The following is a 27216-nucleotide window of genomic DNA, read 5'->3' on the forward strand; positions in this document are numbered from 1 at the left end:
CCAGACAAATACAGCCGCGCACAAGGCCCACAAACATCGAGCGCGCCGGGGCCTCCAAGGGGGCGAGGGCTGGCGGCTGGCCGTCTGGCGAGGGCACAGTACGTGGCCATGCATTGGCATTGCAGTACCCGCCCATCGCCCAAGGGACGATGTCTCCATCAAGTACCTTTACTTGAATTATGCCTACTTATTTCAAGAGTATTTCGCCTTCGTCGGGTATAGCAAGCGTTGAGTTGATGCATGGACGATTGTGAGTTGTCAGCGACCGCACACAGATATTGGCGCTCGGCCATTTATTGAATCCATCTTAGTATAGCAGCTAATGCTTGCAGCCGGGAGCGCAGCTGCAGCGCGTTCGGCAGGCAGCAGCTTGTGTGCTCGCGGTCGGCGGGTGCCAGTCGCAGCGTCCGCAAAGACCCCAGGCCCGCCGGGCCCACTCCTCCGGGCTCCCGCGCGGCCCCCTCGCCCAGACATGACGCGGATACCCAAGCTCATTGCGTTTGACCTGGATGGGACTTTGTGGTGAGCCGAGCCTGGAATGAGCTCACCGGGGAGCTAGCAGTGGTTGCCGTCGGCCCCGCCCAGCAAGGCGAGACACGGGCGGGGGTCCGGCTGTTACTGGTTTCAAATGCCCTGTGCGTGCGCGTGCGCATGTGCATTGATTCTCCCGCCGTATGTTGACACGTGATCCCGCAGGTGGCCCGAGATGTGAGTGGGGAGCGGCAGAGGCTGCCGGCGGGGCAGTGGCCTGCTCTTATGTGGTGACGGCCGCCGTATTGCGCTAGTGGTGGTCTGGGCAGACTGGGCCAGACCATGCGTTGCGCCGTGCTGGCGGCCGCCGCCGAGAGACTCCGGGTCACACTGGATGGCGCAGGGATGCGCAAGCCTAATGAATGAATTGCATTGAACATGTGCCGGGGATGCGAATGCTTCACCTGGATGATACGACACTCATATACCCCAGCGCGTGCTTGCTGGTTGATTGAGGGGGGACGGTGTGGGCTCCGTGTCGAAAGACACGTGGCACACACACAAACATGCCCACGTGCTCATTCCCTGCTGGCCCGCACAGGTACATGTTGGACGGCGGCGCGCCCTTCCGCCGGGACAAGTCGGGTGCGTACGTGCGTGTTATAAGGGCGTGGGGCGGGATAGGGGTGGGGGTGGGGTGGTTCACTCCAGAACACGTGGGGGCTGGGGTTTTGGCGGGGGGGAGGGTGTAGATACCAGCCCAAAGTAAACCAAGCCCAATGCAGGGCGTGGGCCGGGCAGGTCGGATGTGATAAAGGTGAAAGGCAAAATCCGAAACGGGTTGGGGGTTGGGGATGGGGGTGGGGGGTGTTGTAGATACCAGCCCAAATAAACCAAACCCAATGCAAAAGAGGGGGGTCACGGAGCGCGGGCGTTGTGGCTCTGGGCCGGGCAGGGTTGGCCAGGGCGTGTGAAGGACAACAGGGTCATGCGGCAGCGCTGCCACCACTCCTTGTGCGTTTTGCCGCGCGAACATACATACCCTCGTCGCTGTTTCTTGCACTTCAAGTACACACACGCGGTCGCCCCACAGGCGCGGTGTTTGACAAGCGCAACGAGCGCATCGAGCTCATGGGCGCGAGTGAGGAGGTGTTGCGGGAGCTGGCCACAGACCCCAAATGGAAGGACACAGAGATTGTGAGTGGGGGTTGAGGGAAGCCGGGGCGGAGAGCAAGGGAGGCGGAAGACGCTGAGGGGGGCGAAGGAGGAGGAGGGAGATGTAGGGGATGGGAAGGAGCGGGTCTGGGCGCTGTGGAGTGTTGGGGGCTGCGATTGAGGGGACTCCTAGGGGGCCAGCGGGTTGGGCTGCTGGCCGGCATTGGTGTTGTGGGTGGTTGGGTGGAGCGGTTGGTGCAGTTGGCGCGGGCAGCGCGCAGATGAGATGGAGCAGAGATGACCAAAGCGCCCACAGGCTCAGCCGCAGCTCTCATGCAAGCCGCCCACCATGTCATTCACACATGCACACACACGCAGGCCTACGTGAGCCGTACCGAGTACCCGGAGTGGGCCATCCCCTGCCTCAAGACCTTCCTGGTCACACCCGAGGGGCAGGGCGGCCGCAACCTGCTCGACATCAGCGCCTACCAGGTGGGAGGAGGGGGAGCAGGGGACACCAGCCCAAACTAAGCCGAACCCACTGCAAGAGAGCGAGGAGGAGGAGAGCAGGGGGCAGAGGGGCCGAGGGGTTGAGGGGCAAGGGGCCGACGAGGGGCTGGAGGGGCGGAGGGGCAGACGGGGAGGAAGGGCAGAGCAACAATTAGCCGTTCAGGGAGTGAGAGTGGGAGCGGAATGACTTTTTCATGAAGGGGCAGACGATACGTTCTTGCAGGCCACGTAACATGCGCTGACTTGCATTTGTCCATCTCCCTTCTCATCACTGTAATCCTCGCCCCGCAGGAGATCTACCCTGGATCCAAGATCACGCACTTCAAAAAGATCCACAAGGACAGCGCCGTGCCGTACGAGGGTGCGTGGCAGGGTGTGACCGAGCGGTTGACAGGGCGGTTGACATGGTGGGGGATAGCAGAATGGCGGGGTTGGCAGAGTGGGGCGAGCAGGTGAGGAAGGAGCAGCGGCGCTGATGGTGATGATGTTGTTTGGAAATACGGTACTTGGTGTTGGGGTTTGGCGGTAGGTGAGTGGGCGGGATATCTTTTCTGCCTTACTGGCTAGCTAGCCACCCAGGCCAGCCAACCTCAAGCTCACGCACACGTTCACACACACACACGCTCACTTTCACCTGCATTTGCAGACATGTTGTTCTTTGACAACGAGAAGTGGAACTGCACCGAGTGCTCGCGACTGGGCATTGTGTGCGTCTACACGCCGCGAGGTGGGGTCGGGCCTGCAGGGCACGCGTGTCCGTGTCATGCCAGCCAGTCGATCACCTTGTGTATGCCGTGGTCGGTTGCTGTGCCTGCTCGTACGCAACGCGCGCTCTGCGGCCGCCGCCTGCTTGCCTGGGCACACATGTCCGGGCAGTGCTTCTGTCGTGGCGTGGCTGACTGCCCGCCACTTACGCGGCCCATCTCCATGGTGATCAACTGCTTGTTTATCTCTCTCTGCATGTACGTGCATGCTCATGCAGGCCTTACGCGGGAGGCGTGGGACCGCGGGCTAGCGGACTTTGCCACCGCGCAGGCCAGCAGGCAGCAGTGATGGCGAGGCGAGGGACGCGTACGCAAGCAGGGCTGCCTGCGAGCTGTAGGATTGGTGCTTGAAAGGACCGGGTTGAATGCGTCAGCGTCAATGGTGTATACCGTACGCGCGCACACACCTGCGTGCGAGCATAAGAACACGGAGTTGTGTGAAGGGTTAGAGGATGGAGTGTTGGCGAGCGCGGTTGGCGAGCGCGGTTGCCGTCGTCCCCGCCACGTGCACATGACGCAGACGGTATTGCTCAGGGTTGGTGATTTGCCTGGTTAGCGACGATTCAAACTTGCTTGGTTGGAATGGTACGGGTACGCGGGGGAATACCACGCGCCAAGGGAAAGGTGGGGCAAGGCGTTGACGTCGCGTGCCGGTCGGTCCTTTCTGCAGACGCCGCGTTATAGGCGCGGTGTTAATTGGTGTTAATTCCAGTATGCGTAAAGGCCATTATGCAACACAGTATCACCATTGTTGATTTGACTTGAGGCACTCGGCAGGAATTCTTCTTATCACAAAGTTATCCAGTCTTGCTTACTTGCACACAGTCAATATAAGTTTACAAGCACCAATCGTCAGCACCACTTCAGCAAAAGCTCCTTGTCCCCCTGATGATAATTTGAGCAATGTCGACAGCTCAGGAGCAGCTGCTGAGGTGTAGCATGCACGAAGCTCAGCGTCATAACTGTGGGCATGAGGAACCCAGCCGGTGCGTGGCAGCGTTTGCCTCGCCCAAACCCGAGGCGGTTGCTGCGCCTTCTCCCGGTGCTCAGCCCCCTGGTCGGCCGACCTCCAGGGCGGTGCCGGCGGCAGCGCGTCCCAATGGTTTCATGACGGCAGCCTGCTGAACACGAGCTGCTCAGCAGAATGCAGCGACGCGCGCGACACCCTTTCCGCTTTCTCTTCAGTCTGGGCCCCGCACCTCCTGCCCGCCTCAGCCGCCTCGTGCAGCATTGGCGGCGCCCTGCGTGCGCGTGTCGCACTCACGGACGGCCACCACACGGGCGATCTCTGGCCGTCCTTGTCAGGGTGGCGCGACACCTCATTGACTGAAAGGGCAAAGGGCGCGGCGCCTGCCTGCCTGCCTGCCTGCCTGGTTTCAGCGCACTCGAGCCACAGCGCACGCTCCAGGCAGCGCAGGCCCGCCGGCCTCCACGGCCGGCCTCCCACTACTGCAATACAACGGATGGACACTGCAGATGGGCGCGCCTCTGGGTGTGCTGTTGCCCGACCCTGCAGCAGGCGCCAGCACAGCAGCAGCCTACAGAGCCTGGCAGCAGCCGCATCCAGCTCGTCACCGTGTATAGTGCGTGCGGACAGCGCTCGCAGCGTTTCATCGTGTGCCTGCTGCGCTGTACGGCGCGGGTGCTTGGCTGCGGTCCAGCCGCCGGATGGACATTGCCCGGATGGCCCGGATGGATGCCCCGTGGACAGCAAGGTGGCCCGCGGCGGCGAACCACGTGGGCCGGTTAGGTGCGACCGCACCTGACGGGCACCCCTGACGGGCACACCTGACGGGCACCCCTGACGGGCACGAGCGAGCTGCTGGTGCTTGAGGGGTAGAGGTTGTGGAGGGGGAAGGTGAGGGATGTGGACTGTGGGACAGAAGTAGCTGGGCACGCGCGACCTCATTTGTTCGGGGATGAGGTTTCAGAGGATGGGGTTTTGCGCATTGGTTTGCACTATTGGCATTGGCGCTGTTCGTCTGCGTGCATCGTCAGGACAAGGGGACGATCTGGCGGTGCGATGGGCGAGGGGCGCGCGGCGGTAGGGTTTCGTGCCGACCGTTGCCCGTGACAAACCCGTGAAGGCTGATTGCCAAGATCGCATTTGACTAGCTTTTTATAGTATAATGAAGACGCTACCGAATGCTTTGCTGCAATAATACAATTTCGCACAAGGCTTGGAAAATCGCGTCGCGCCGGTTTGCTTGGGCATCCAGCCACATCACTCGTGAAGTCGGGCCCCAAGCTTGATCGAGCATGGCTAGCTCGTCAGGCACGAGCTTCTTACAGGCACTCTCAAGGATGAGGGTGAATGCCGGCGACGGCAGAGCTGCCGCCCCGATCCCGGAGAAAACGGTGCTCTTGAAGGGCCCACTCCAGGACCGGGTGATAGCATGGTCGCTCGACGCCATCGAAAACGGCGAGGCATGGCAAAAACAGGTTAGTTAATGGGTCCAGGCAGGGGCTTGCGAACGGATGCTGACATGACCGGCGGCGAAGCACATCGGCCCCGCGCGCGATGCCATGCATGCCACGAAGCCTTGCCTCGTTGCTTGACCCCCGCCCGACCGCCGGCCCCGCCTCGCAGCTCCAGCCGCTCCCCGACACCTTTGAGACGGCGGAGGAGTGGGCCGGCCTGCTGCAGCCCTTTTTGCTGCTGGAGATGCAGGCGGGGCTGCGGCAGGCGCTGGAGCAGCTGGGCTCCGCCAAGTGGCTGCCGCTGGACGGCGTGCCGGAGCTGCGACGAGATAACGACCAACGCGGCGGCGGCGGCGGTTTGATTGGCGGCGAGGAAGATGGCTTGGGCGGCTTCGCGCCGCCGACTTTATGCAAGGCCACTGTCAACTTCACCGTGCGCGGGCAGGACCGAAGCGGCGCCGGAGCAGGCGACTGGCGCGCCGCGCGTGCCGCCACCGCGGCGGCGGCGGCTTCACAAGCGGGAGGTGGCGGCTGGGTGCACAAGAAGCCGCCGCCACTCAAGCCCACTGACATCGTATTGCTGGTCAACGCCCGGGTGAGTGACGAGTTCATTGGGCGGCGGTAGCTAGCTAGGTGGAAGGTTCCCATCCAGTACATGTCTGTTGACACGGCGTTGCCTGGCTTAGTCATAACGAGCGCATGCATGGAGCTACTACACACAGCTAATAACGAACACACCGCCGCGCGCCTTGCCCTACTTCCGTGTGTTATCCTGGTTTCCTCATGTGTCAGGTACCGGACCTGGCTTCGCTCCGGCGCAGCGACGTGCTGTGGGTGCTGGGCGTGGTGCAGCGGTCGCAACGCGGCATCGTGGGGGACGCCGAGGACGAGGAGGACGGAGGCGGCGGTTTCTTCCGCGCGGCGGTGCATGTGGCCGCGGGCAGCAGACTGGAGGCGGCACTGGGTGAGTCACGGCAGCTTACTGCTACTGCTGCGTGTGTGTTTTATGTGTGCTCACACAGTTGACGTGTGAGCACACATAAAGCGCGGGAGCCGGTAGCACGCACAGCAGCCATACATAGCATACCATGCCGCCCCGTCCTGCTGCCATCCTGCGGCCTGCCGTCGCCGCCCCTGCCGTCGCCCCTGCCACTGCCGCTGTCCCTGCCAATACCTGTTGTTGTGTTTGTGCTGTCGCAGCCGGCGGAGGCGCCGCCGCGTCTGGCGGCGGCTTGGCGGCTGCGGCGCGGGAGTGGTACGCGGTGCCGGTGGGCAGCATCGCCACAGACGAGCGCGTGTGGAATGCGCTTCTCTTCCTGGGCCCGCTCCCGGTGGCAGGCAGCGGCACTGCCCTGTCGCGTCTGTTGCCGCCACCGCCGCAGCCATGCATGCTGCAGCTACTGCTCGGCGACGGCAGGAGCAGCAGTAGCAGCAGCGCCGGCGCTGGCTTCGGTGGAGGCAGTAGCACTGTCTACGTGGAATCCATCCGTGCCGCTGCTCGGCACTACGCGAGCACCGTGCGGCGGCTCAATCCCTCGCAGCAGGACGCGGTCGTGCGTGCGGCTGTGGCCTTGGCGGCCCGTTCCCCAGCCAATGCCATTGCCAATGTTGAAGACGCAGGCAGCGGCAGTGGCAGTAGCAGCTGCGGCAGTAGCGGCGGCGGCGGCGGCCGCGCGGAGCTGCAGCTGGTGCAGGGTCCGCCGGGCACGGGCAAGACCTCCACCACGGCCGCGCAGCTGTCGGTTCTGGCGGCAGTGGGGAGGCCGGGCACTGCGCTGCTGGCAACTGCGCCCACCAACGCCGCCGTGGGCGAGACAGCCTCCAGGTGCGTGTGCGTGTGTGCGTGCGTGTGCGTGCATGCGTGCGTGTGTGTGTGCGTGTGCTTGCCGCTGAGTGTGCGTATGCGGATTGTGACATGTGCCATGTGGGATGTCGCCTCCGCCTCTCGCCCCTTCCTGCTGACCGTGGCAACTCCGCATCGTTACATATCTGCATGCACATACGCATGCGCAACCTTGCAGGTTTGTGAAGCTGGTGGCGGCGGGCGGTCAGCAGTTTGCGGACAGCGAGGCTGCGGCGGAGCTGCGCCGCCACGGTCTGCGCGTGGAGCCGCCGCTCCTACCCGGTGCGTGTGTGCAGCGCGTGGGCATGGGCATCGGGGTGCGTGTGGGGGGCAAGCGGGCGGGGCACATGGCTGGATGCTCTGTCTACCTGCACGCAACCTGTACGTGCACCTCTATCTCCACCCTCCCTCGAACCAATTCAATATCGCCTTCACTACATGCGGTAGCCTGTCCAGCAGACGGTTAGCTACCTGCGGCTGTCCAACCGAAAGATAACACACATTGTAAAACAACGCGCCACAGGCGACATCGTGCTACTGGGCTCGGGCGACCGACTGGACCTGACCGGCAGCCCCGAGCTGCTGGCCGTGTTCCTGCAGGCCAGGTGGGGTGTGGAGGGATGTGGAGGGGTGTGGAGGGGGCAGGTGGGGTGTGGAGGGGTGTGGAGGGGTCAGGTGGGGCGTGGAGGGTGTGTGGAGGTGTGTGGAGGTGTGTGGAGGGGGCAGGTGGGGTTCCTGCAGGCCATGTGGGGGTGGATAGGGTGTGGAGGGGGCAGGTGGGGGTGCCTACTGCTGTACTTTTTGGTGGAGGATGTCCCTGCTGAAGGCCGCGCTGTGGTATAGCTGGATGAGGGCGTGCGAGGGCAGATAGATTGGTGGGTGGTGATGGCCGTGGATGGTCGGGCTGATGGAGCACTTTGGCAGACAGGGAGCACGGGTGCATGTGTGCGGTTGTCTGGCGCTCATCACTACCACTCATGCCACTCCATAAACTACAGCCAACACACCATGCAGATCGCGCCGTCACCTGTCCACCCGGACCCACCCATCCACACAGGGCCAAGCGGCTGTCTGCGGCGCTGGCCACCTGGTCCCTGACGGTACTCGACATGCGGCGGCTGCTCGCCTACCCCTGCCAGGTGCATGTGGACACATTGCGCGCGGCGGAGGCAGCCACCGCCGCCGCCGCCGCACCGGGTGCATTCCGACAGCCGCCGCCGCCACCGCAGCCGCCGCCGCCCCGAAGCGTGGGAGGGTTTCTCAAGCAGCGGCTGCCGCCGCTGCTGCGCGAGCTGGCGGCCGCGGCCAGATGCCTACTCGCAGACCTGCCGTCTGCGGCCTGGGTGGCGGGCAGCAGCAGCAACAACAACAACAATAGCAGGGGCAACAGCACTGGGATCGCCGCTGTCGGTGGGCGTGGCGCCGCCAATGGTAGCTTGGCGCCGGCGGCCGCATATGCCGCGCGAGCCGACACCATCGTGGCGAATCGCGACGCGGTGCAGGGCCTGGTAGACGCGTGCGCCCATCTGGCAGCGGGGCTGGCGGCGGCGAGCGCTGCGGAGGCGTCACGTGCGGCTGAGGAGGTGGAGCGGCGTGGCGGCGCCGCTAGCGGCGCCGACACAGATGCCGGCGGGCCCCTCCTATCGGGCTCCGCCGCCCTGGCGTCCTCCATGCTCGACCTGACAGCCGCCATGGAACGTGCACGCCGCGCACTCGCGTCGAATGTGCCCATGCCCAACGCGGCGCGCTCGGGCGGCGGGAACATCTTCGGGTAAGTACGTGTGTACCACCTCCTCATCGTGAGATATGCACGCATGGCGCAGGTATGCAGAAACGAGGCCGCAGCTACTAACGAAGCCAGTGGCGCGCACACTGTTTGGCACCAGCCGCGCAAGTTCAAAGCGCGGCCCATGCACGCCTTGCCGTATGTAGGCCTTCAAATTGTGCACACGGGCCTAGCTAGCATCCGCGGCCTCTTCCCATGTTGTAAAGCAACGGCCACGCTCTCCTCCTCGCTCTACTGCATTGGGTTCGGTTTAGTTTGGGCTGGTATCTACGACCCACCCACGCAATCGCCAAGCAGGTACTGCCTCTCAAAGGCACGCGCCATCTTCGCCACGGTGGCGGCGGTGGGGTCGGCGCGCATGGCCGCCGCCCCGCCCGTGGAGGCGGCGGTGGTGGATGAGGCCGCCCAGCTGCCGGAGGCGCACCTGGCTGTGCCGCTGGCGCTGTGTGGCGGCGGGTCGCTGGCGCTGCTGGTGCTGGTGGGCGACCCCCAGCAGCTGCCCGCCACAGTGCTGTCGCAGGTGAGCGCTTTGTTGGTTGGGTGGTTGGTTGGTTGGTTGGTTGTGCGGGGCGTGGTGCAAGCGCGGGACGACGTGTGAGACGATGGGACGACGGGACGACGTGTGATAGACGATGGGACGATGGGACGACGGGACGACGTGTGATAGACGATGGGACGATGGGACGACGCGTGAGACGATGCAAATCCGCCGGCTACTTAGGTAAGACGAGATAGCATCCAGCTAGACGGCGTGTACCGACCTGGACCGACCGCACCCTTATGCTCCTGATCTTCGCTGATGCCGCTGCTGCGCCCTGCCTGCCTGCCTGCCTGCCCGCCTACCCACCTCGCAGGTGGCTCAGGCCAGGTTGTACGGCCGCAGCGCCTTTGAGCGCCTGCAGCGGTGCCAAGGCTGGCCCGCGGTGAGTCAATGAATGCATGTCTGGATGGGTTGACAGCGCTGGGCGCACATGCGGCGCTTGTGGGAGTGTCAAGACCAGAATTCCAACTGTTGACATTCAGCCATACGGGCATCGTTAGCGCTAAGGATGCCCGTATGGCTGAATGTCAACACCCACTGCTGCTTTTCTTGTACCTGCTGCTCTTCACACGACTCCACGCTGCTGATGTCTGCATGGCCTATCTACACACGCACCCAGCCTGTCGATCTACACCCAGCCTGTCGATCTAGACCCAACCGCACCTGCACCTGCACACACCTGCACCCACACCTGCACCCACACCTGCACCCACACCTGCTCTCCCCACCTGCACCCGCGCACACGCAGCTGCTGCTGGACACGCAGTACCGCATGCACCCGGCCATCAGCACCTGGCCGCGGGACCGCTTCTACGGCGGCAGGGTGAGTGGGCGCGCCTCGGTTTTTAGCCGGATGCTGCTTTAGCAACCCATTATCTCATCATCCCAACGATGCAAACATGTGCGTGATGTGCGCGATGCAGGTGGTGGACGGGCCCAACGTGACCGCCCCCGCGTACGCCGGCGTGGCGCAGCTGCTGGGGCTGGCCTGGGGGCCCCTGGTGGTGCTGGACGTGAGCAGTGGGGCGGAGGAGCGGGAGGCCTACAATGACGGCACTGGCGAGGAGGACGCCGGCGGCGGTGGTGGCGGCGGCGGCGGCGGCGGCAAAGGCACCAGCTGGCGCAACCCGCACGAGGCCGCGGTGGCGGCGGCGGTGGTGCGGCAGGTGGCGGCAGCGTGGCGAGCGCTGCGCAGCAACAGCAATACCGTGAGTATGACCGGTGCTGGCGCCGCGACCAATGGTGCTGGTGGTGTCGCGGCCGCTGCGACGGCGGAGGCCCTGGCGGGCCTGACGGCGGCGCGCCGGTCGCTCTCCATCGGCGTCATTTCGCCGTACAGGTGGGCGGCTAGGGCTGGCCTAGAAACGATCTAAGAAGACGAGCAACAGGGGATGGTGAGTCATTCGTTTCATGCCTTCACACGTCGCCGCGCCCACCCATTCCTGCTGCACACACACACACACACACACACACACACACACACACACACACACACACACACACACACACAGGGCCCAGGTGGACCTCATCACCTCCAAGCTGGAGCGACTGGACATCGACCTTGCGTTGCAGGCGGATGCGGAGGCAGAGGCACAGGCGGCGGCAGAGGCGGGAGGGGCGGAGGCGGGCACAGGCGGGCCGCCAGCCGCGCCATCAGGTGGTGGCGGCGTGTCGGTCGCGGTGCGCTCCGTGGACGGGTTCCAGGTGCGTGTGCGCGTGTGCGCGTGGGTGCGTGTGCGCGTGGGTGCGTGTGCGCGTGGGTGCGTGTGCGCGTGGGTGCGTGTGTGCGCGTGAAGTACTGCAGGACTTGCACGCCGCCGCGGCTGCCCGTTCCCTCCATGCGCTCATGTGCTCACTTAGCTGGCCGCGGTGTTTGCCCCCCTCTGCTCGCTGCTTCAATCCGCTCCACACCATCTTCTGCATCGACCCTTCCTGTGACACGCTGCCGGCTGAGCCCGTCATTGGGTCTTCCATGCTGCTCCACCTCACCCCAGTCCACCTTCACCTCCTCACCTCTTTTGTTTCTGCTCCACCCACCCCACCCCGCCACTGCTCCACCGCCATTACCAACACAACCCAACAGGGCCAGGAGAAGGACGTGATCGTGCTGAGCCTGGTGCGCGCCAACACCGCCGGCTATGTGGGCTTCACGGACGACGCACGCCGCCTCAACGTGGCCGCCACACGCGCCCGCCACGGCCTGGTGGTGCTGGTGCACGCCGCCACACTGCGCCACCGCAGCGAGGTGCGAGTAGCGCGAGTAGCGCGTGGGCTCCTGGGGGACGTGCATTGAGACTGAGGGTGCGGGAGGAAGAGTGGGCAGGTAGACACACACACACACACACACACACACACACACACACACACACACACACACACACACAGGCACACACACACAGGCACACACATGCTACCTTTTTATAACACATGCTACCTATGTGGATAGGTCACTTTTTCCGTTTCGTCGTCCAACACATCTTGTGCTTGCGTGCAGCTGCTGCGTGCGTTCCTGGAAGATGCAAGGCAGCGCGGCGTGCTGCTGTCTGCCAGCGACCAGCCGCAGATGGCGCCCGCGTTCCGGGCTGTGCAGGCGGAGCAGCGGCGGTGCGCCGCTATCGTGCGCGGCAGGGCGCCGTGGGACGAAGCGCCATGGAAGGTGCGCATGCATGCTAGGCCCCCGTGCCCAGCCGCGCCGTGCCAGCAGTCTGCTGGTCCTTCCTGCCCATCTGGCTAGCCCCTTCTATCCCGTCGTGCCACGCACCTGCATGCCGGCGGCACATCACCAATCCGCACACAACCGCACACCGTGCCCGCACGCAGGTGATCTACACGGACCGCTACTGCAGCTCCTGCATGCAGCTGCAGCCCAAGGCGTGGCGCGTGCGCATGATCGATGCGGTGAGCGATACCGTACGTAGATGAGTTGGATCGAGACATTGGAACGTAAGAGCGAGCGAGACGGCATGCATGCATGCGAAATTACCATACCCGATGTGCCCACGTGTCTGCAAGCGGAAACCAGTGTGTATCGGCATATCGCTGCCGCCGCGCACCGCCGCGCCGTTTGAATGGTTGATTGCAAGCACCGACCCCACCGACCCCACCGCTGGTTGCCAACGCCGCCGCCCCTACTCCTACCCATTTATCCCATACGGTACTGCCCACTCGTCGTAGGTGCTGGAGCTGGCGCACGGGCGCTTCCCGCGGCGGCAGGTGCCGCTGGCGGCGGTGCGGCCCGAGTTGGCCGCCCTGCTGCGCGGCCAACGGCTGCAGGGCGGGCGGCTGGTGCTGCTGTGGTCGGTGCGGCTGGAGAGGCATCAGCAGCAGCCCGTGCGCCAGGGCGGCAGATGGGTGCAAGCGCTGCAGGTGCGTATGTCGTTGCATGCAGTTGCATGGTGAAAAGCCAACCAGCAGCCATGAACTTAACGGCCGTGTCTCTTGTGCGCGCGTGGCGGCGGGTACGGTTGGCGGTGCTGTGAGTGATGCTAGCGAGGTGTGCGCGTCTGCTACCGTTCTCTTCTCACAGTTGCCTCGTCCCTTCCTTCTTACTCCCACCGCAGCTGTGGGACGTGCTACGGCTGCTGCCCGGGCAGGATGCGGAGCTGGGTGCGGCGGTACGACGGGTGGAGGCCGAGATGGCCACCTACACAGACGAACACCTGGCTGCGTTGCGGTACGTGGGCGCAGACGTGTTTACGTGGCTGGACGGATGGGGTGTTGCATGGGATACCAGCAAGCAACCATGGGGCGATGCATGGGTTAGTAGCTAAGCATGCGCAGCCTTTGCAGAAAGGTGTGCAGCGGCACCTGAATGCTGGCCTGGCTAGCAGTCAAGTAGCAACCTCGCTCAAGCCACTAGATCGCTCCATTTCACAGTCGGGCTCGCTCCATTTCACAACACCCACCCGCCGTACACCTGCCGTACATGCACGCACCTGCAGGCTGGGCGAGCCGGGGCCCGACGGCCTCATCCGGCCGCGCCTGATCTGCACCGGGCCCGACCTGCCCTTTGCCCGCTTCGTTGGGGCCGCAGCAGCCGCCCCTGGCGGGGCCGCCACCTCTGGGACAGCAGCAGCGGGGCGCCACGCCGGCGTGGGGCCCCGGGGTGCAGCAGCCGCGGGCGCTGGCGACGATGCTGACAGTGCCGGTGTGGACGCGCAGCAGGAGCAGCAAGGGCCGGACACGCACAGCCGGCTGTACGTGATGGATGCGCTGCACGCGCGGCAGCTCGCCACCAGCGACCAGGCGGGCGCGCTGGCGGCGATGTTCAAGGTTCGCGTTTGCGTTTGCGTTGCGAGCTGTGAGGAGTAAGGGCAGCAGCCGCTCGGTTGCTTGGGTGTGCGTGCAAGTAGTTGATAGCAGATAGGCGCGCGTGCGTTGTGCTGAGTACAGAGCTCACTTGCTCCGGTCCGCGATTGCCCGCACTCATTCTGCATGCCGGGTGCCGCCCTGCAGCTGACGCCGGAGCAGGAGCGGGTGGTGCACGACGACCGCTCCGTCATTGTCATCGGGCGCAGCGGCACGGGCAAGGCAGGTGGCAACGCGACCAGGGGCACCGGGGCAAGCAGGGGCGTGGTGCGGCTTGTATGCCTCGGAGCGCAGACGCACGCACTTGCATGACGCGCGCGAGGCAGACACCCGCCCTTCACTGTTCACAAGGGGATGCGAACACCGCGCGCAGGGGCCCCCCTGCCTTACCTGATGCTTGCTTTCACACCTGTGCCCCCACACGCTCCACACGCAACACAGACCAGTGTCATCCTGTCGCGGGTGCTGCTTTACGAGGAGGCCTTCGCGCGGCTGCACGGCGGCGGTGGACGTGATGAGGCGGAGGGTGGGCAGCAGCAGGGCAGCAGTGGCAGCAGCGGCAGCAGCGCGGCCGCGGCCGCCGGCAGCAAGGTGCGGCAGTTGATCGTGACGCTGAGCCCCCGCCTCGCGAGCTCCACTGCCACCTACCTGCGCAAGTGCACGGCCCAGTTCCAGGGCCTGCAGCTGGCCGCGACAGCAGCCGAAGCGCTCGATGATTCGGCAGACGCTGGAGGCGGCGGAGCAGATGCCGGCGGCGGGGGCGAGGCTGGCGGCGGGGGCGAGGCTGGCGGCGGGGGCCTGCTGCAGCTTAGTGACGACACGGACGCGGCACGCATGTACGGCGACATGCCCGGCAGCCTGGCGGAGGTGTCGGACGCCGCCTGCCCGCTGGTGCTGGACCTGCGCCGCTTCCTCCTCATGCTGGACGCCGGGCTGCCTGACCCATTCGCGGCGGCACAGCGGCGTCGGGCGGCGGCGGCGGCGGCCCGGCGTCGGGCGGCAACGGCAGGTGCTGGCGGTGGCAGCAGGGCCGCGCCGGCGCCGGCTCAGCAGGCGAAGGCGCCGGCGGCGCGGGGTAGCGGGCAGCGGTCGCACGAGGATGATGATGACGAGGACGTTCCTGACACCTGGGACGTTGACAGCGAGGACGGCGCTGTTGGGCTCGGTGCCGCGGGCGGCGGTCTGGGTGCGGCCGTAGGTCAGCAGCAGTGCGAGGCGGCGGCGGAGGCGGTGGAGGTGGACTATGAGCGCTTTGCGGCGGCGTACTGGCCGCGATTCAGTGCCGAGCTGCGCAAGGGCTTCAAGTGAGTGTGCACTTGAAATGAATGCACTTGATGATGACAGCTTGCTCTGTCAACTCGTTTCCTGTCAAGCACCGCATGCTGCTTGCGCGCAAGTGCGGGCAAACGCAGGCCAGGCCACACTGCGTGCCAACGACCGGAGGTTTACGGCCGAAGACGTACGACAGGAGATGGCTTGATTGCTGCTTGGCGATGTGTTTGCGCTCTGCCGCTGCCGCCGCAGAGAGCCGGCTCTGGTGTGGCGCGAGGTGCAGACGCACATCAAGGGCAGCCTGGCTGCGGTGCTGCCGGAGGCCTGGGGCGGCGGCGGCGGCCGGCTGTCGCAGGAGGCGTATGTGGGCATGGCGGATTCACGCGCCGGCGCGAACCTAAGCGCCGAGCAGCGCGAGTGCATCTACAAACTGTTCAAGTGAGTACGGCTGTCAAGGAGGCTGTTCAAGCGCGGCGCCTAACCTAGCTGATTCTTCTGCTCTTGTGCGCTTTGCGCATCAAGCGTCATCAATGCCATGATAATCCACGTACGGCGGTGTTTGCTCCAAATGCAGCTTGAGGGCGCGGCAGCCGCAGACCTACCTTCAAACCTCAAACTGCTACCACATGCTTTTACACGTGCATACGGCCGGCCGTTCACATGGACAGGCAGTATGAGCGGCAGAAGGAGGCGCAGGGCGAGTTTGACCTGGGCGACCTCACCGCACACCTGCACACGGCGCTTGGCGGCGGCGGCAGCAGGCGTGCCCAGGCGGCGGCGGCGCTGGCGGCGGCCCGGCAATTCCGATTTGTGTACGTGGACGAGGTTCAGGACCTCACGCCGGCCCAGGTGGCACTGTTCAAGTGGGTACGGTTCACCTCAGCCTCTTGCTTGCTTTGGGCGCTGTGGCCACGCGTTGTGGCTGTGCTGTTCCCGCCATCAACCATTATGGTGTGTCGCCCACCCGCCCGCCCCACGCCCAACGCTCCACGCACCTGCATACATCTCAACACCTGTATGCCCATGCCCATGCTCCACGCACCTGCACGCATCTTAATATATATATCGGTATGCCCATGCCCATGCCCACGCGACGCAGGTACGTGTGCGCCCGCCCCGCCGACGGGCTGCTGCTGGCAGGCGACACGGCGCAGACCATCGCCAAGGGCGTGGCGTTCAGGTTCGAGGCGCTGAAGGACCTATTCTACCTGTGGATGCTGAGGGGCGGCCCTGGCGGGCAGGGGCCGCCCGCGCCGCTGTTCGGGCCGGGACGGCCGGTGGCCCCGCTGCCGCTGGGCGTCAAGGTGCCCGAGGTAGGTGCGTGTGCGTCCTAGGTAGGCATCCACCCTCTGCGCCGCTCCCGCCCTCACCTTTCTCCTGCACCAGACCTATCGCAACCACTCGTGCACCCGGCACTCAGGTGACGCCGCTGCTGGAGAACTTCCGCACGCACGCCGCCATCTCGCGACTGGCGCACTTCGGCGTGCTGGAGCCGCTGCTGGCCTTGTTCCCCGAGGCGCTGGACCGACTGCCGCCAGAGACCTCCAAGCTCCGGGGTAGGCAGGGGAAAGGGGCAGGGACAGGACAGGGACAGGGACAGGGGCAGGGCAGGGCAGGGCAGGGTGCATGCTTGGTGAACACGGCTGGCTGCCCTACTTACCACCTTGGATCGCCCGCCTTGGACCCCGGCGGCGCCACACAGGCCCGAAGCCTCTGTTCCTGCTGCCCTCCTGCGGCCGGCTGGAGGACCTGCTCCTGCCAGACACTGCTGCTGGGGGCAGTGGCCCGGCCGCCGCCGCCGCTGCCCGTTCGGGCGGGGGCGCCAATGGTGGGGGTGGCGGAGACCGCGGCTCGACCGCAGCCGCAGCGGCGGCGGCGGCTCACGAGGTGGTGGTGCTGGTGCCGACCGAGGCGGCCAAGCAGGCGGTGCGCCGGCAGCTGGGGTGCGGCGACGGCGGTGCAGGGCAGCAGGTGCTGGTGCTAACGGCACTGGAGAGCAAGGGCCTCGAGTTCAAGGTGCGTGCAGGAGGTGTCGTACATAGTTCATGTGGGCGCATGCGTTCAAGCCTCCCTGCTTGCCTGCGTGTGACCCCACGGCGCACGGCCCTGACTTGTAGCTCCACAGGAGGCCGTGGACTTACTTGGGTGGCCTGAACGCATGTGGCCGGCGCGCTCATTCACCGCACGTAACCTGTCGCATGTTCGGAGCCCGCCCACCCATTGCCTCCACCCCCAAACCCACGGCCTCAACCCCCCTGTGCCCCGCTCGTTTTCGTTGGTTTTGGTTTAGTTTGGGCTGGTATTTACAACCCCACCCCCACGGCCTCTTATCTGCCCGCAGGTTGTGCTGCTGTACAACTTCTTCAGCTGCTCGGCTCTGCAGCCCGCCTCACGATGGCGGCTGCTCTACCGCCTGCTGGTGCAGCCCGAGTTCGGCGGCCGGCTGCGACCCGAGCAAGTGGAGCCGGGAGGGGAGTTCGCGGCGCCCAGCTTCGACCTGCGGGTGCGCTAGCTATGTACATGCGTGCTTCCGTCCTGGCAGCCCGCTGATTGCTGTGTGTGTTACTTGTGTGTGTGTCGGGGCAGCTCGGCGGGCAGCTGTTATGGCGCAAGAGCGTGACTCGGACCGCGCCGCCGCCCCTGCAAGCGCCGCACATCGCACAACATGCGCTTCCGGCTTGCGACGGCTAATAATTCGCCCCTCTGTGCGCACGCGTTTTCGCGCAGGTTCACAGCGTGTTGGCCTCGGTGCTCAAGGAGGCGTACGTGGCTGTGACGCGCGCGCGGCTGGATGTGGCGATTCTGGAGGAGGACCCCGCAGCGGCGGAGCCCGTGCGCGCGCTGTGGGGAAAGCAGGGGATGGATCTGGTGGACGAGCGAGCGCAGGCGGACGACGCGGTAAGATACAAAAGCAGGCACATCGTGCAGGCACATGCAAGGAAGCCATCGCGCGGGCACACAATGATCTTACTAAGACATCCCGATCGCAGGCACAGTGCCGACCCTTCCCCTTCTGCTTCATATCCTATCACATGCACGGGATTGTATGCAGGTACTGGTCCGGCTGCGGCGGCAGATGGAGCCGGAGGAGTTGCGGCAGCGCGCGGCGGACCTGTTCGGGGTGGGCAACTACCGCGACGCATCGGCGCTGTTTGGTCGCCTGGGTGAGCGAGCCCAGCCTTATCCGGCGTGCTTGCTTCTTTGCGATGCGTGCTTGCGTGCGTGGATGGGTCGTGTGAGCACGTCACCGTCCTACAGATGCATTCGCACACCTGCCGACGCGCCCCTGGCCCCACCATCACATAACACACAGGCGACACGGCAAACAAGCTGTTCTGTGATGCCCAGCTGGTCAAACAAGACGCCGTGCGCGCTCACAACGAAGGCAGAGCCAAGGCTGCAGAGCGGCTGCACGCGACCGCGGCGCAGCTCTTCATGCAGTGCGGTGAGAACTGGTAACTTGCTTGCAGGCCCGTGTCGCAATTCTCGTGCAGTAGCGCTGTCGCATTGCTTGTGCCAAGTCTGTGCGTACGTTGCAACCTGTCAACTGGTATTTATCCATGTGGTTGCATGAATGGACGCGTCGTGAACACGTGGCGCGACCGGAGACGCATTCTGTCATGTGTTGATGCTTATTTGACGTAACGCAGGGAGGTACGCCCAGGCGGCGGAGCAGTTCGGGGCGGCGGGACTGTGGGGCGAGGCGGGAGACGTGTACCACACCCACCTGCGGGACAGCCTCCAGGCCGCCACCTGCTACGAGCGCGCGGGTCGCTGGGCGGACGCGGCTCGCCGGTACGTCGCCCCCACACGCGCATGCACGAGTGCGTGTGTGCAGGGTCCGTGGGTGTGTCAGGGAGATGATGACTGGGTGCCGGCGTGTAGGCGTAGCTGCAATCCTGCTGAGGACGCTCTATCGCGCCTGTCAAGCTCACCAGTGCGTGCATCGTTGTATGCCACGCGCGTGTACAGGCTTGTGGAGGTGGCGCCCACGGGCCCGGCAGGAGGAGGAGATGGTGGCGGCGGGCCGGCGCACCTGGACCGCACCCTGGCCGCCTGCGTCGCAGCCAAGGAGTTCATGCTGGGGGTGGAAGCCTTGCAGCGCTGGAGCCAGCAACCCAACCTCCTGCTGCCGCCGCAGCAGCCGCAGCAGCAACCGCGGCCGGCAGCGGCAGGGGCCGCCGCCGCGGCTGTGGCGCGGCGCGCACAGCTGCTGCTGCCACGGCTGGTGTCGCGGGGCGCGCTGCACTGGAGGGACGTGGCGGGCGGGCGCGATGAGATGCTTCGCTTCGTGCAGCTGCTGCCGGGTGGCGAGACGGCGCAGCGCCGCTGGCTGGAAAGGTGCGGGCCAGGGGCGGGGCGCGGACGATTAGATGGATGGATGCTGGACCCTCGTTGGCTTGCTGTGGATGGGTGGGCGGGCGGGTGTGTTGAAAGAAAGTTTATTGTCGGCACAATCGCACACACGCGCACACGCTTTCATGCAGGTATCGGCTGTTTGACGAGATCCTGCGGCTGGACGTCGCCGCCGGCCGCTTCCTGTCTGCCGCTCGCATCATGGAGGCACAGGCGGCGGCAGTGCCGGCAACCGGCGGCGGTGGCGCGGTGGCGGCGGAGGCGCTGGGGCACGCGGTGGAGCTCTTCGTCAGGGCCGGCCGGGCGGAGGAGGCGGTGGCGCTGCTGCTGCGCCGCGCGCGCAGCGCTGTACTGTGGGGCGGCGAGCGGTCGGACTGGCCGCCGCCCAAGCGGCCCGGCGGCGGCGGTGGAGGTGGAGGCGCAGCAGCACGGCACCTGGAGCAGGCGCTGCAGGTGCTGCAGCAGGACAACGCGGGGGGCAAGATGGGGCCGGTGGCCAGACGGGCCTGCCAGCTGCAGGCGGACGTGCTGAGCCTGCTGGTCAAGTCGGGAGGTGGAGGCGGAGGCAGCAGCAGCGGCGAGAGGGCGGCGGCGGTGCACAACAAAGCCGCCGCTGCTGGCGTGCCCCTGCAGGCGACGACAACGCTGTTGGAGCAGTGGGAGGACTGGCGACCGCGTATCGGTGCGCTCGAGGCAAGCGCAGGCGGCAGCGGCTGTGGCGGCGCAGCGGCGCTGGCGCGGCTGTGCCTGCTGCGGCGCCTGTGTTATGAAGCCGTGGAACAGGCGGCGGCGGTAACGGCGCAGCAGCAGAAGCAGCAGCAGGCGCAGAAGCAGCTTCCCTCCATCAACAGTGCTGGCAGGCCAGCGGCGGCCGCCGCCGCCGCCGCCGCCGCCGCCGCCGCCGCCGCCGCCGCCGCCGCCGAGGCGACCACCGCCTCCATTGCCGCCGCCGCGGTGCAGCTGCTCCGCCTGTGGGGCCTGTACCGACGCTCTCTGACAGACGTGCTGCGTGTGCTGGAGCGGGCGCAGCAGGGAGTTGTCGCAGCGGCCGTAGCGCCCGGTGGCGGCGGCGGCGCCGCTGCTGCCAGGTCCGCCGCTGTCGGGTCCGCGGCTTCCTCGGCTGCGGCTCAGGAGGCGGAGCTGCTGGCGGCGCTGCGGGCATACCACCTGGTCGTGCCCGGAGGCGCACACGCCGCCGGTGCCGAGGCGGCGGTGTCTGCCGGCGGCGGAGCGGGCGGCAGTGGCGCCGGCGGGAGCGGCGAGCTGCGGCTCGAGTGCTCGCACAGCGCGGCCTGGGTGCGCCCGCCGGCGGTGCGCGCGGCGCTGCGCAAGGTCCTGATCTCCAGGTGCAGCCTCGGCGGCGGCGTATCCAATGCTGCCGACGCCGCGGCGCCGGCTGCTGCTGCTGCCGGCGGCGGCGACGGAGCGGCAACCGTGACCCAGCTTGTGCTCACGGAAGTGTCGCCTGACACGTTCTACGCCGGCGCCTCGCTCTACTGGCGAGCGGAGCTGGAGGCGCGGTCGGCGGCGGCGCTGAGGGCGCTGCTCGGCATGGCGGAGGCCCTGCGGCCCAGCTATGAGACCTACAAGGCCGTGGGGGACACGGCGCTGACAGGCGGCCGGCCCAACGCGCTCGTGATACGGACGCCGGCGGCAGCGGCAGGAAGAGGAGGAGGAGGAGGAGCCGGCGGCGCGGCAGCGGCGGCGGATGCCACTCAGTTGCGGGCGCAGCTGCTGGCGGTGGTGGTGGCCGAGGCACGGCTGCTGCAACAGGCGTGTGTGTGTGTGTGTGTGTGTGTGTGTGTGTGCGTGTGTGTGTGTGTGTGCGTGTGTGTGCGTGCGTGTGTGTGCGTGCGTGTGTGTGCGTGTGTGCGTGTGTGCGTGTGTGCGTGTGTGCGTGTGTGCGTGTGTGCGTGTGTGCGTGTGTGCGTGTGTGTGTATGTGTGCGTGTGTGCGTGTGTGTGTGCGTGTGTGTGTGTGTGTGTGTGTGTGTGTGTGTCTGTGTGTGTGCGTGTGTGTGTGGCACTGCGTGCGTGCGTGTTTGGGAGTGCATGTGAATGGGGCCCTTAACGTGCTCTCTCCGGTAAATGGCTGTCATCGTGACATGTGCAACATACACTCCCCAACCTGCTCTGCAGCTTCAGAGCAAGGCTTCCGACCGCGGCGGCAGCAACAAAGGCGCCGCTAGCGGCAGGGTCGCGGCAGCCAACGCGGCAGCCAACGCAGCAGCCGGTCGCCCACCTGCTGGTCTGGCAGTAGCAGCAGCAGTAGCAGCTGCTGCCGACCTGGACGCCCTGCTGGAGCAGCTGCTGGCCGCCACCGTCACGGCGCCGCTGCCGGCACTGCTGCGCGCTGCCAGCCTGCCGGCGGCGCGGCGCCACGCGCTGGAGGAGCTGGAGGCGCACTACCTGCCGCGCCTGCTGGCGGCGGCGGCGGCACGGCAGCCGCGGCTGGTGCTGCCGCTGGTGCACCGGGCGCAGGACCTGCTGTGGGAGCGGCCCGCGCCCAGCCGCCTGACACTGGAAGAGGTGGCCAGGGTGGTGCTGTTGCAGGTGGGTGGGCCCGTGGCCGGCTAGGCCTGCATTGCGCGTGCCGCGGACGGAAGGACTGGCTGGCTGGCATACGTCGCCACCTTCAGCTAGCCGTCTGTATGCGTCTACCGTGCCTACGCTGCTCTACGCTGTATCTGCTTATCCATCTGCTACTTACCGTATCTGTGCCACCTCACGTCTGCTCCTTGAACTTGTGCGTGTCTCTGTGTGCTGTAACTACACATCGTGTGTGCAGCCGCTGCTGGCGCCGGGCTTCCTGCTGCGTGCGGCGTACGAGGGCCAGGTGGACTGGGAGGTGGTGTGGGCCCAGGATCCACGGCGCTACTCCGCCTGGCAGCTGCTGCTGGAGAGCAGCCGGGTGGCCGACCACGTCCGCCCCCTGGTGGCTGCGGGCGCCGACCCCGGGGACGTCATGGGCCCAGCCTGGGTGGCCCGCTCTGGCATCAGGTGTGTCTGGAATCGAGCGCGGCATGTGGTGCGTGTACACCAATGCCAGCCGTGTGCAAGGATCAACCATACATGGAATGCACTCTTCAAACGACGCTCAATTACGCAAACAGGGCGCTGCTGGACCTGCACCGCGGCGCCTCGCTCACGCCGCAGCAGAAGGAGTGGCGGCCCTGGGCGGCGGTGCGGCCGCTGACGTGGCTGGCGCTGCTTGAGCGGCACTGCCTGCTGGCGCTGGCGGTGCTCAGCGGCGGCGCCAACAACCTGGTGGCCCCCAGCTCCCTCGTGTTCGACCACCTCACGCAGCCTGGCGTGGCGGACCTGCTGACCCTGAGCCTGCGCCACACGGCGCGTGAGGCCGCGCCGGAGCGGCGTCAGGCGCTGTATGCCCTGCTGTGCGAGGCGTGCGATGCGCTGGCCAGGGTGCTGACCGCGCCCGAGGCCGTGCGCCCGGCCGGCCGCGTGCATGACGGCAGCGCGCGTGGCGGAGCTGGCGGAGCAGGCGGAGGCGGTGGCGCAGGTGGGAGTGCCGCAGCAGGGCAGCAGCAGTGGCCGTCGCTGCAGCAACAGAAGGTGCAGCCGCAGAAGGCGCGGGTCGGCGGCGGGTCGGCGGCGGCTGGCAGCGGCGCCGGCGGCGCCGGTGGCGGAGGCAGGGACGAGGACGGCGAGGAGTTGGGCATGTTCCTGCGCCGAGCGGTCGCACTGCTGTTCACCATTGCCATCAACGTGCGCTCGCCGCCGCTGCAGCAGCAGCAGCAGGCGCCACAGCATCCGTACCAGCAGCACCAGATGCAGCAGCAGCGGCTGCAGCGTGGGTTCCTACTGCCGCAGGAGCAGCGCCTGCAGTCATACCAGCATATGATGCAGCCACCGCCGCCGCCGCAAGCGCCGGCACCGCAGCCGCCAGCGTCTCCTGCGGCCTCCTGCTGGCGCGTGGCGCGCGCGGCGGTAGGCAGTTTAGGGCCGCCAAACGCAGGCGGTGCCAGGGCGCCCAGCGGCGCTGCTGCCAGCAGCGGCAGCGCTCGCGGTGGCCTGGCGGCTTACCTGCCGCTGCTTCCCTACACCCTGCGCTTCATGCTGTCGAGCCTGAACGCCCTCCACAGTCGCAGCCCTGCGCTCTTCTCTGAGCCGTCGCTGCTGGGGCCCGAGTTCTGCAAGGCGCTGCAGCGAGGCGGTGACAAGCCGCTGCGGCTGTTCCGGCGCGCCGTGGCGCCGCCGCCGGGAATGGCGTGGGCGCGGGACCGGAACAAGGGCGTCAACGTCGAGGAGGTGCGGGAGCTGCCGCCGCTGCGAGGGCCCGGCGCGGCTGCTGCTGACTATGCGGCGGCGCGGGGACAGCTGCGCAAGGTAGGTGTGGTGGCATGTGGGGCCGCTGCTGCTGGCTGGCGTTTTGGGTGGCGTCGGTCCCGATTAATGATCAATATGCTATTTTCCAAGTAAGTTTCGAGACACAGAGAACCTCACAATTAAACAACAAGGTTACCGTACATCCCCTTTCCTTCTGCATCTTTGCAGGTGCTTTTCTTTGCCATTCCCGAGAACCTGCTCAGCTCCGCCGCAGACGACCTGGCGGCCGGCGACGACGACGATGGCACTGCCGCAGCAGCAGCCGGCGGCGCCGGCCAGCAGCAGCCTATGAGCTCCCTCGGCGAGGACCACGCAGCGGCGGCTCGCACGGACGCCGGCGCCGGCACTGTCACTGGCACCGCTGCGGCGGCAGCAGCAGCAGCAGGCGGCGAGGTAGGCTCGGCGGAGGACGCTGCGGCGGCAGCGCGGCAGCAGGTGGTGGCCACGGCGGCGGCGCTGGGCCGGCGGGGCTTCGTGATGACGTGGGTGTGGCTGGCTCGTGCGCGGCAGCAGGCGCTGCTGCCGCGCCTCAGTCCGCTGCAGCGCGCGAGGCGGCAGGCGGTGGCTGCCTTTCATGCGCTACTGCCCTCGGTGGCGGGTGCTGCCAGGGATGGAGGCGGTGCGGGTGGTGGCGGCAGCGCTCAGCGGGGCGGGGCCGCCAAAAGCCGCGGCAGCGGCGGTGAGGGTGCTGACAGAGGCGCGAAGCTGCCGGGTCGCTTCACGGCGTACGTGTCGCTGTTCCTGGAGCAGGCGTGCCCGCTGCAGGTCAGTCGGCGAAGTGCGGGGGTATGCGAACGCTGGGCTGCGGCCGGTCCGCTAGTGTGTCTGGCGCGCGGCGGACCCCTGGTTTCACCTGCTCACGTGCGTTCCGCTCCATTCATTGGCTGCCGCACGGACATGCTTGCTCTCTACTCCGTTAGTTCTCGGTTGCTGACGTCCCATGCCCCTCCGATGGTACACACCTCCGCAGGTGGAGCTGCAGCAGCTGCAGGGGGCCCTGCAGGAGGCACTGCGGCGGCTGGAGCAGCAGCAGCAGCAGCAGACGCTGGGTGGCAGTAGCACTGGCGCCGCAGCGGGTGGCGGCAGTGGTGCTGGCGGGGAACAGCAGCGCGACGTGGTGCAGGTGAGAGGGTTCGGCGTGGGTATGGACACGTTGCGTTGCTTGTAGGCGCAACAACCGTCCTGTAGGGACGTCCGCCCGCACCGGCTCCGTGGCTATCCTCCGCGTATGTGCACCTGCTCCGCTGCTGCTTACTTGCGCACCTGCCGTCGTTGATCAAGCACCTGACGCTCATTCCATCACCCCGCCACACACAGCTGCTTGACCTGGCGTACGAGTACACGGAGCGGCTGGCGGCGGAGGCGGCGGTGCTGGACGTGGCCAGGTGCGCGGGCAACGGTTGGCAGTAGTGGCAGGCAGAGGCAGTGCAAGGGCAGTGCAAGGGCAAGGCAAGGGCAGGGTAGGAGTTTATGATGTACGCATGCTCCGCACGGTCTGATTGCTCATGCGGGTACGCTGTCCCGCACGGTCTAAGAAGGTACAGTAGAGGCCGCACGAAGCGCGACGGAAGCTCCATACGCTCGTTAAGCCTTCTTGCCGCTCCGCGCCGCCCTACTTTCCAACCTTCCACTACCGTATTATTCACCACATATCTCTATCCGCTCATCCCTCCCCCCTTCCCCCACACAGCCACGCGGGCCGCCACGCCGCCTGCGACGCGGCCTGGCTGGCTGCTGGGGCGCTGGAGCCGCTGCGGCTGCTGGCGGCGGAGGTGCGCCGGGAGCTGGGCCAGCAGCTGCCGGGGCAGGCGCCGGGGCAGGAGCTGGAGCCCTAGACGGGGCCCTACAGGGGGACGCAAGCGCTGGGGCCGGCTAGCAGCACATATGAGGTGATTGAACGGTGGGCTGGCGGGCTGCACGGGGTGCGTTGGCACGGCGGCACCACAGGAGGGAGGGGGAGGGCTCTCGAACCGAGGCCCGGCTTCCCAGGGCCGGTCCCCGGGCAGCTGGCGTGCAGTTGGTGGTAGCGTGGGAGGTATGGCACGTGTGGTGTGGCCATTCGGTGCATTAGTTGTTCAAGAGGGTGCAGGCAAGGGGAACAAGCAAGGGCTGGCTGGGCGCTGCACTCTTGCGGGGCGCGGGGGGCCGGGGCGCTACAGCTGGCTGGGACGTAAGAGCGGAACGTATGTAGCATAGCGGCCATACCGTTGTTCATGCGCAGTTGAGGTGCGTTGAGGCGCGACCAGGTGTGCATGACAGTGCGTCGCCCTGCAAGCAGCTCGAGGTCACTGTGTGCCACACATGCCGTGGGCGTTGGCCGCTGCTAGCCGTGCACTGCCCAGCGGGCGCCTTCGGAATCCGGATGCCGGGCACGTCCGGCGTTTTTGTGCAGGACGACTGGCGGGGTCACACGCCGACCGACGGTACCCACATCCCACCGAATCACCAATGGTACCAACAAGCCTCGCGAGGCATTTGCGGTGTCGTGCTATCGCCTGGCCGGGCGCCTGGAGCGTGAGGAATGCGTGTCAGCAAACTTCAAGCCAGCCAGCAACTCGTCGGTACAGTAACTCCGGCGTTCGACCAGCCATGCACTTTTGCTCTGCCACTGCAAACTGTTTGCCGTCTGCTTGGGGAATGGGCATCAGCTGCACCCTACGGGACCTCGCCAACCTGCCTAAACCCTGTCCCATCACACACGACACAGCAACACGAGCCTGTCTCTCTTGCCCCTATGTTCCAGCAACGTTCGCCAGGGGGGGGGTAAGGAACAAACGTTTTTGGGCTGAGCCCCCCCAGCGCAGCGTTTCAGGGGGGAGCCCCCCAGGAACACCCCGGTCCGTCCCCTGTAACTCCGGCGTTCGACCAGCCGCCGGTAGACGGTAACAAATTCCCACCGATGGTACCAACAATCCAACATCGTGTCTGTGTCAGGCTGTCAGCACTTACTTGAGGCACCATGACCGCCCTGGCGGTCGCTAGTTGACCAGGGTGTGCGATGGGACAGTGTTAGTTTAGGCAGGTTGGCCAGGGTACCCCGCCTTGGACGTGGGTAAGGCCGTCGTAGCAGGGGCGGGTCAGGGCATGCCTGTGCGTGCAGTCCCGTCCAGAGTCCAGGTCCGTAATTTCCTCGCGCGTTGGCTGTCACATCATTGTCGCGACCGCGCTGTTGTGAGTCAGGGATAGGGATTCAACGGGCCAGGATGGCATACACGGGAAAGTGAGGGTCAGCAATCAGGCGGGCCTGGCGCGCCAGGCGGGGGGCCTGGGAGCAGCATGCACATCATCTTTGCACGCGTAAACCAACCTGGGGTTAATTTGGATGTTAGAGATTCAACACAACGCCTAGCTAGTCCGTAGCTTGTGGTTAGGCCGGTAGGGGCCGGCTCCTAGGACAAGGTTGCGGACTGCTGCAGAGGTAGGGCCAGGATGGCATGGTGGCA

General features: G+C 66.3%; 3 protein-coding genes across 4 annotated transcripts; all 3 read left to right on the top strand.

Moving 5' to 3' along the window:
* The first annotated feature begins 198 nt into the window (after positions 1–198).
* Positions 199–3668, top strand: CHLRE_09g401738v5 (uncharacterized protein). Its single transcript, XM_001697536.2, has 8 exons — positions 199–522; positions 697–708; positions 1073–1116; positions 1565–1668; positions 2005–2118; positions 2428–2497; positions 2783–2863; positions 3119–3668. The coding sequence occupies exons 1-8, from the start codon at positions 473–475 to the stop codon at positions 3187–3189; spliced, it is 546 nt and encodes a 181-aa protein (XP_001697588.1). The 5' UTR covers positions 199–472; the 3' UTR covers positions 3190–3668.
* Positions 3669–3726: 58 nt separating this feature from the next.
* CHLRE_09g401775v5 (uncharacterized protein) lies at positions 3727–4918 on the top strand. Its single transcript, XM_043066040.1, has one exon. It carries the CDS (start codon positions 3840–3842, stop codon positions 4023–4025), a length of 186 nt encoding a protein of 61 aa, XP_042921406.1. The 5' UTR covers positions 3727–3839; the 3' UTR covers positions 4026–4918.
* Positions 4919–5036: 118 nt separating this feature from the next.
* On the top strand, positions 5037–26438 carry CHLRE_09g401812v5 (uncharacterized protein). 2 transcript variants are annotated; one of them, XM_043066042.1, is made up of 39 exons: positions 5037–5342; positions 5491–5916; positions 6114–6285; positions 6522–7146; positions 7343–7446; positions 7688–7769; positions 8222–8935; positions 9248–9470; positions 9805–9873; positions 10240–10314; positions 10415–10830; positions 11003–11195; positions 11575–11736; positions 11986–12147; positions 12312–12389; positions 12666–12857; positions 13052–13164; positions 13433–13763; positions 13947–14021; positions 14241–15103; positions 15324–15509; positions 15740–15934; positions 16171–16384; positions 16492–16627; positions 16774–17087; positions 17413–17574; positions 17799–17969; positions 18124–18235; positions 18385–18516; positions 18722–18866; positions 19044–19412; positions 19559–21200; positions 21566–21979; positions 22215–22426; positions 22540–23773; positions 23942–24538; positions 24744–24896; positions 25091–25158; positions 25464–26438. In XM_043066042.1, the coding sequence occupies exons 1-39, from the start codon at positions 5205–5207 to the stop codon at positions 25606–25608; spliced, it is 11814 nt and encodes a 3937-aa protein (XP_042921408.1). In that variant the 5' UTR covers positions 5037–5204; the 3' UTR covers positions 25609–26438. The 2 variants fall into 2 exon arrangements, with proteins under 2 accessions (XP_042921408.1, XP_042921407.1); XM_043066043.1 differs by having other exon boundaries at positions 25464–26232.
* The last annotated feature ends 778 nt before the right edge of the window (positions 26439–27216 follow it).

This window comes from Chlamydomonas reinhardtii, chromosome 9 (genome assembly GCF_000002595.2).
Source record: "Chlamydomonas reinhardtii strain CC-503 cw92 mt+ chromosome 9, whole genome shotgun sequence".
Lineage (NCBI taxonomy): Eukaryota > Viridiplantae > Chlorophyta > Chlorophyceae > Chlamydomonadales > Chlamydomonadaceae > Chlamydomonas > Chlamydomonas reinhardtii.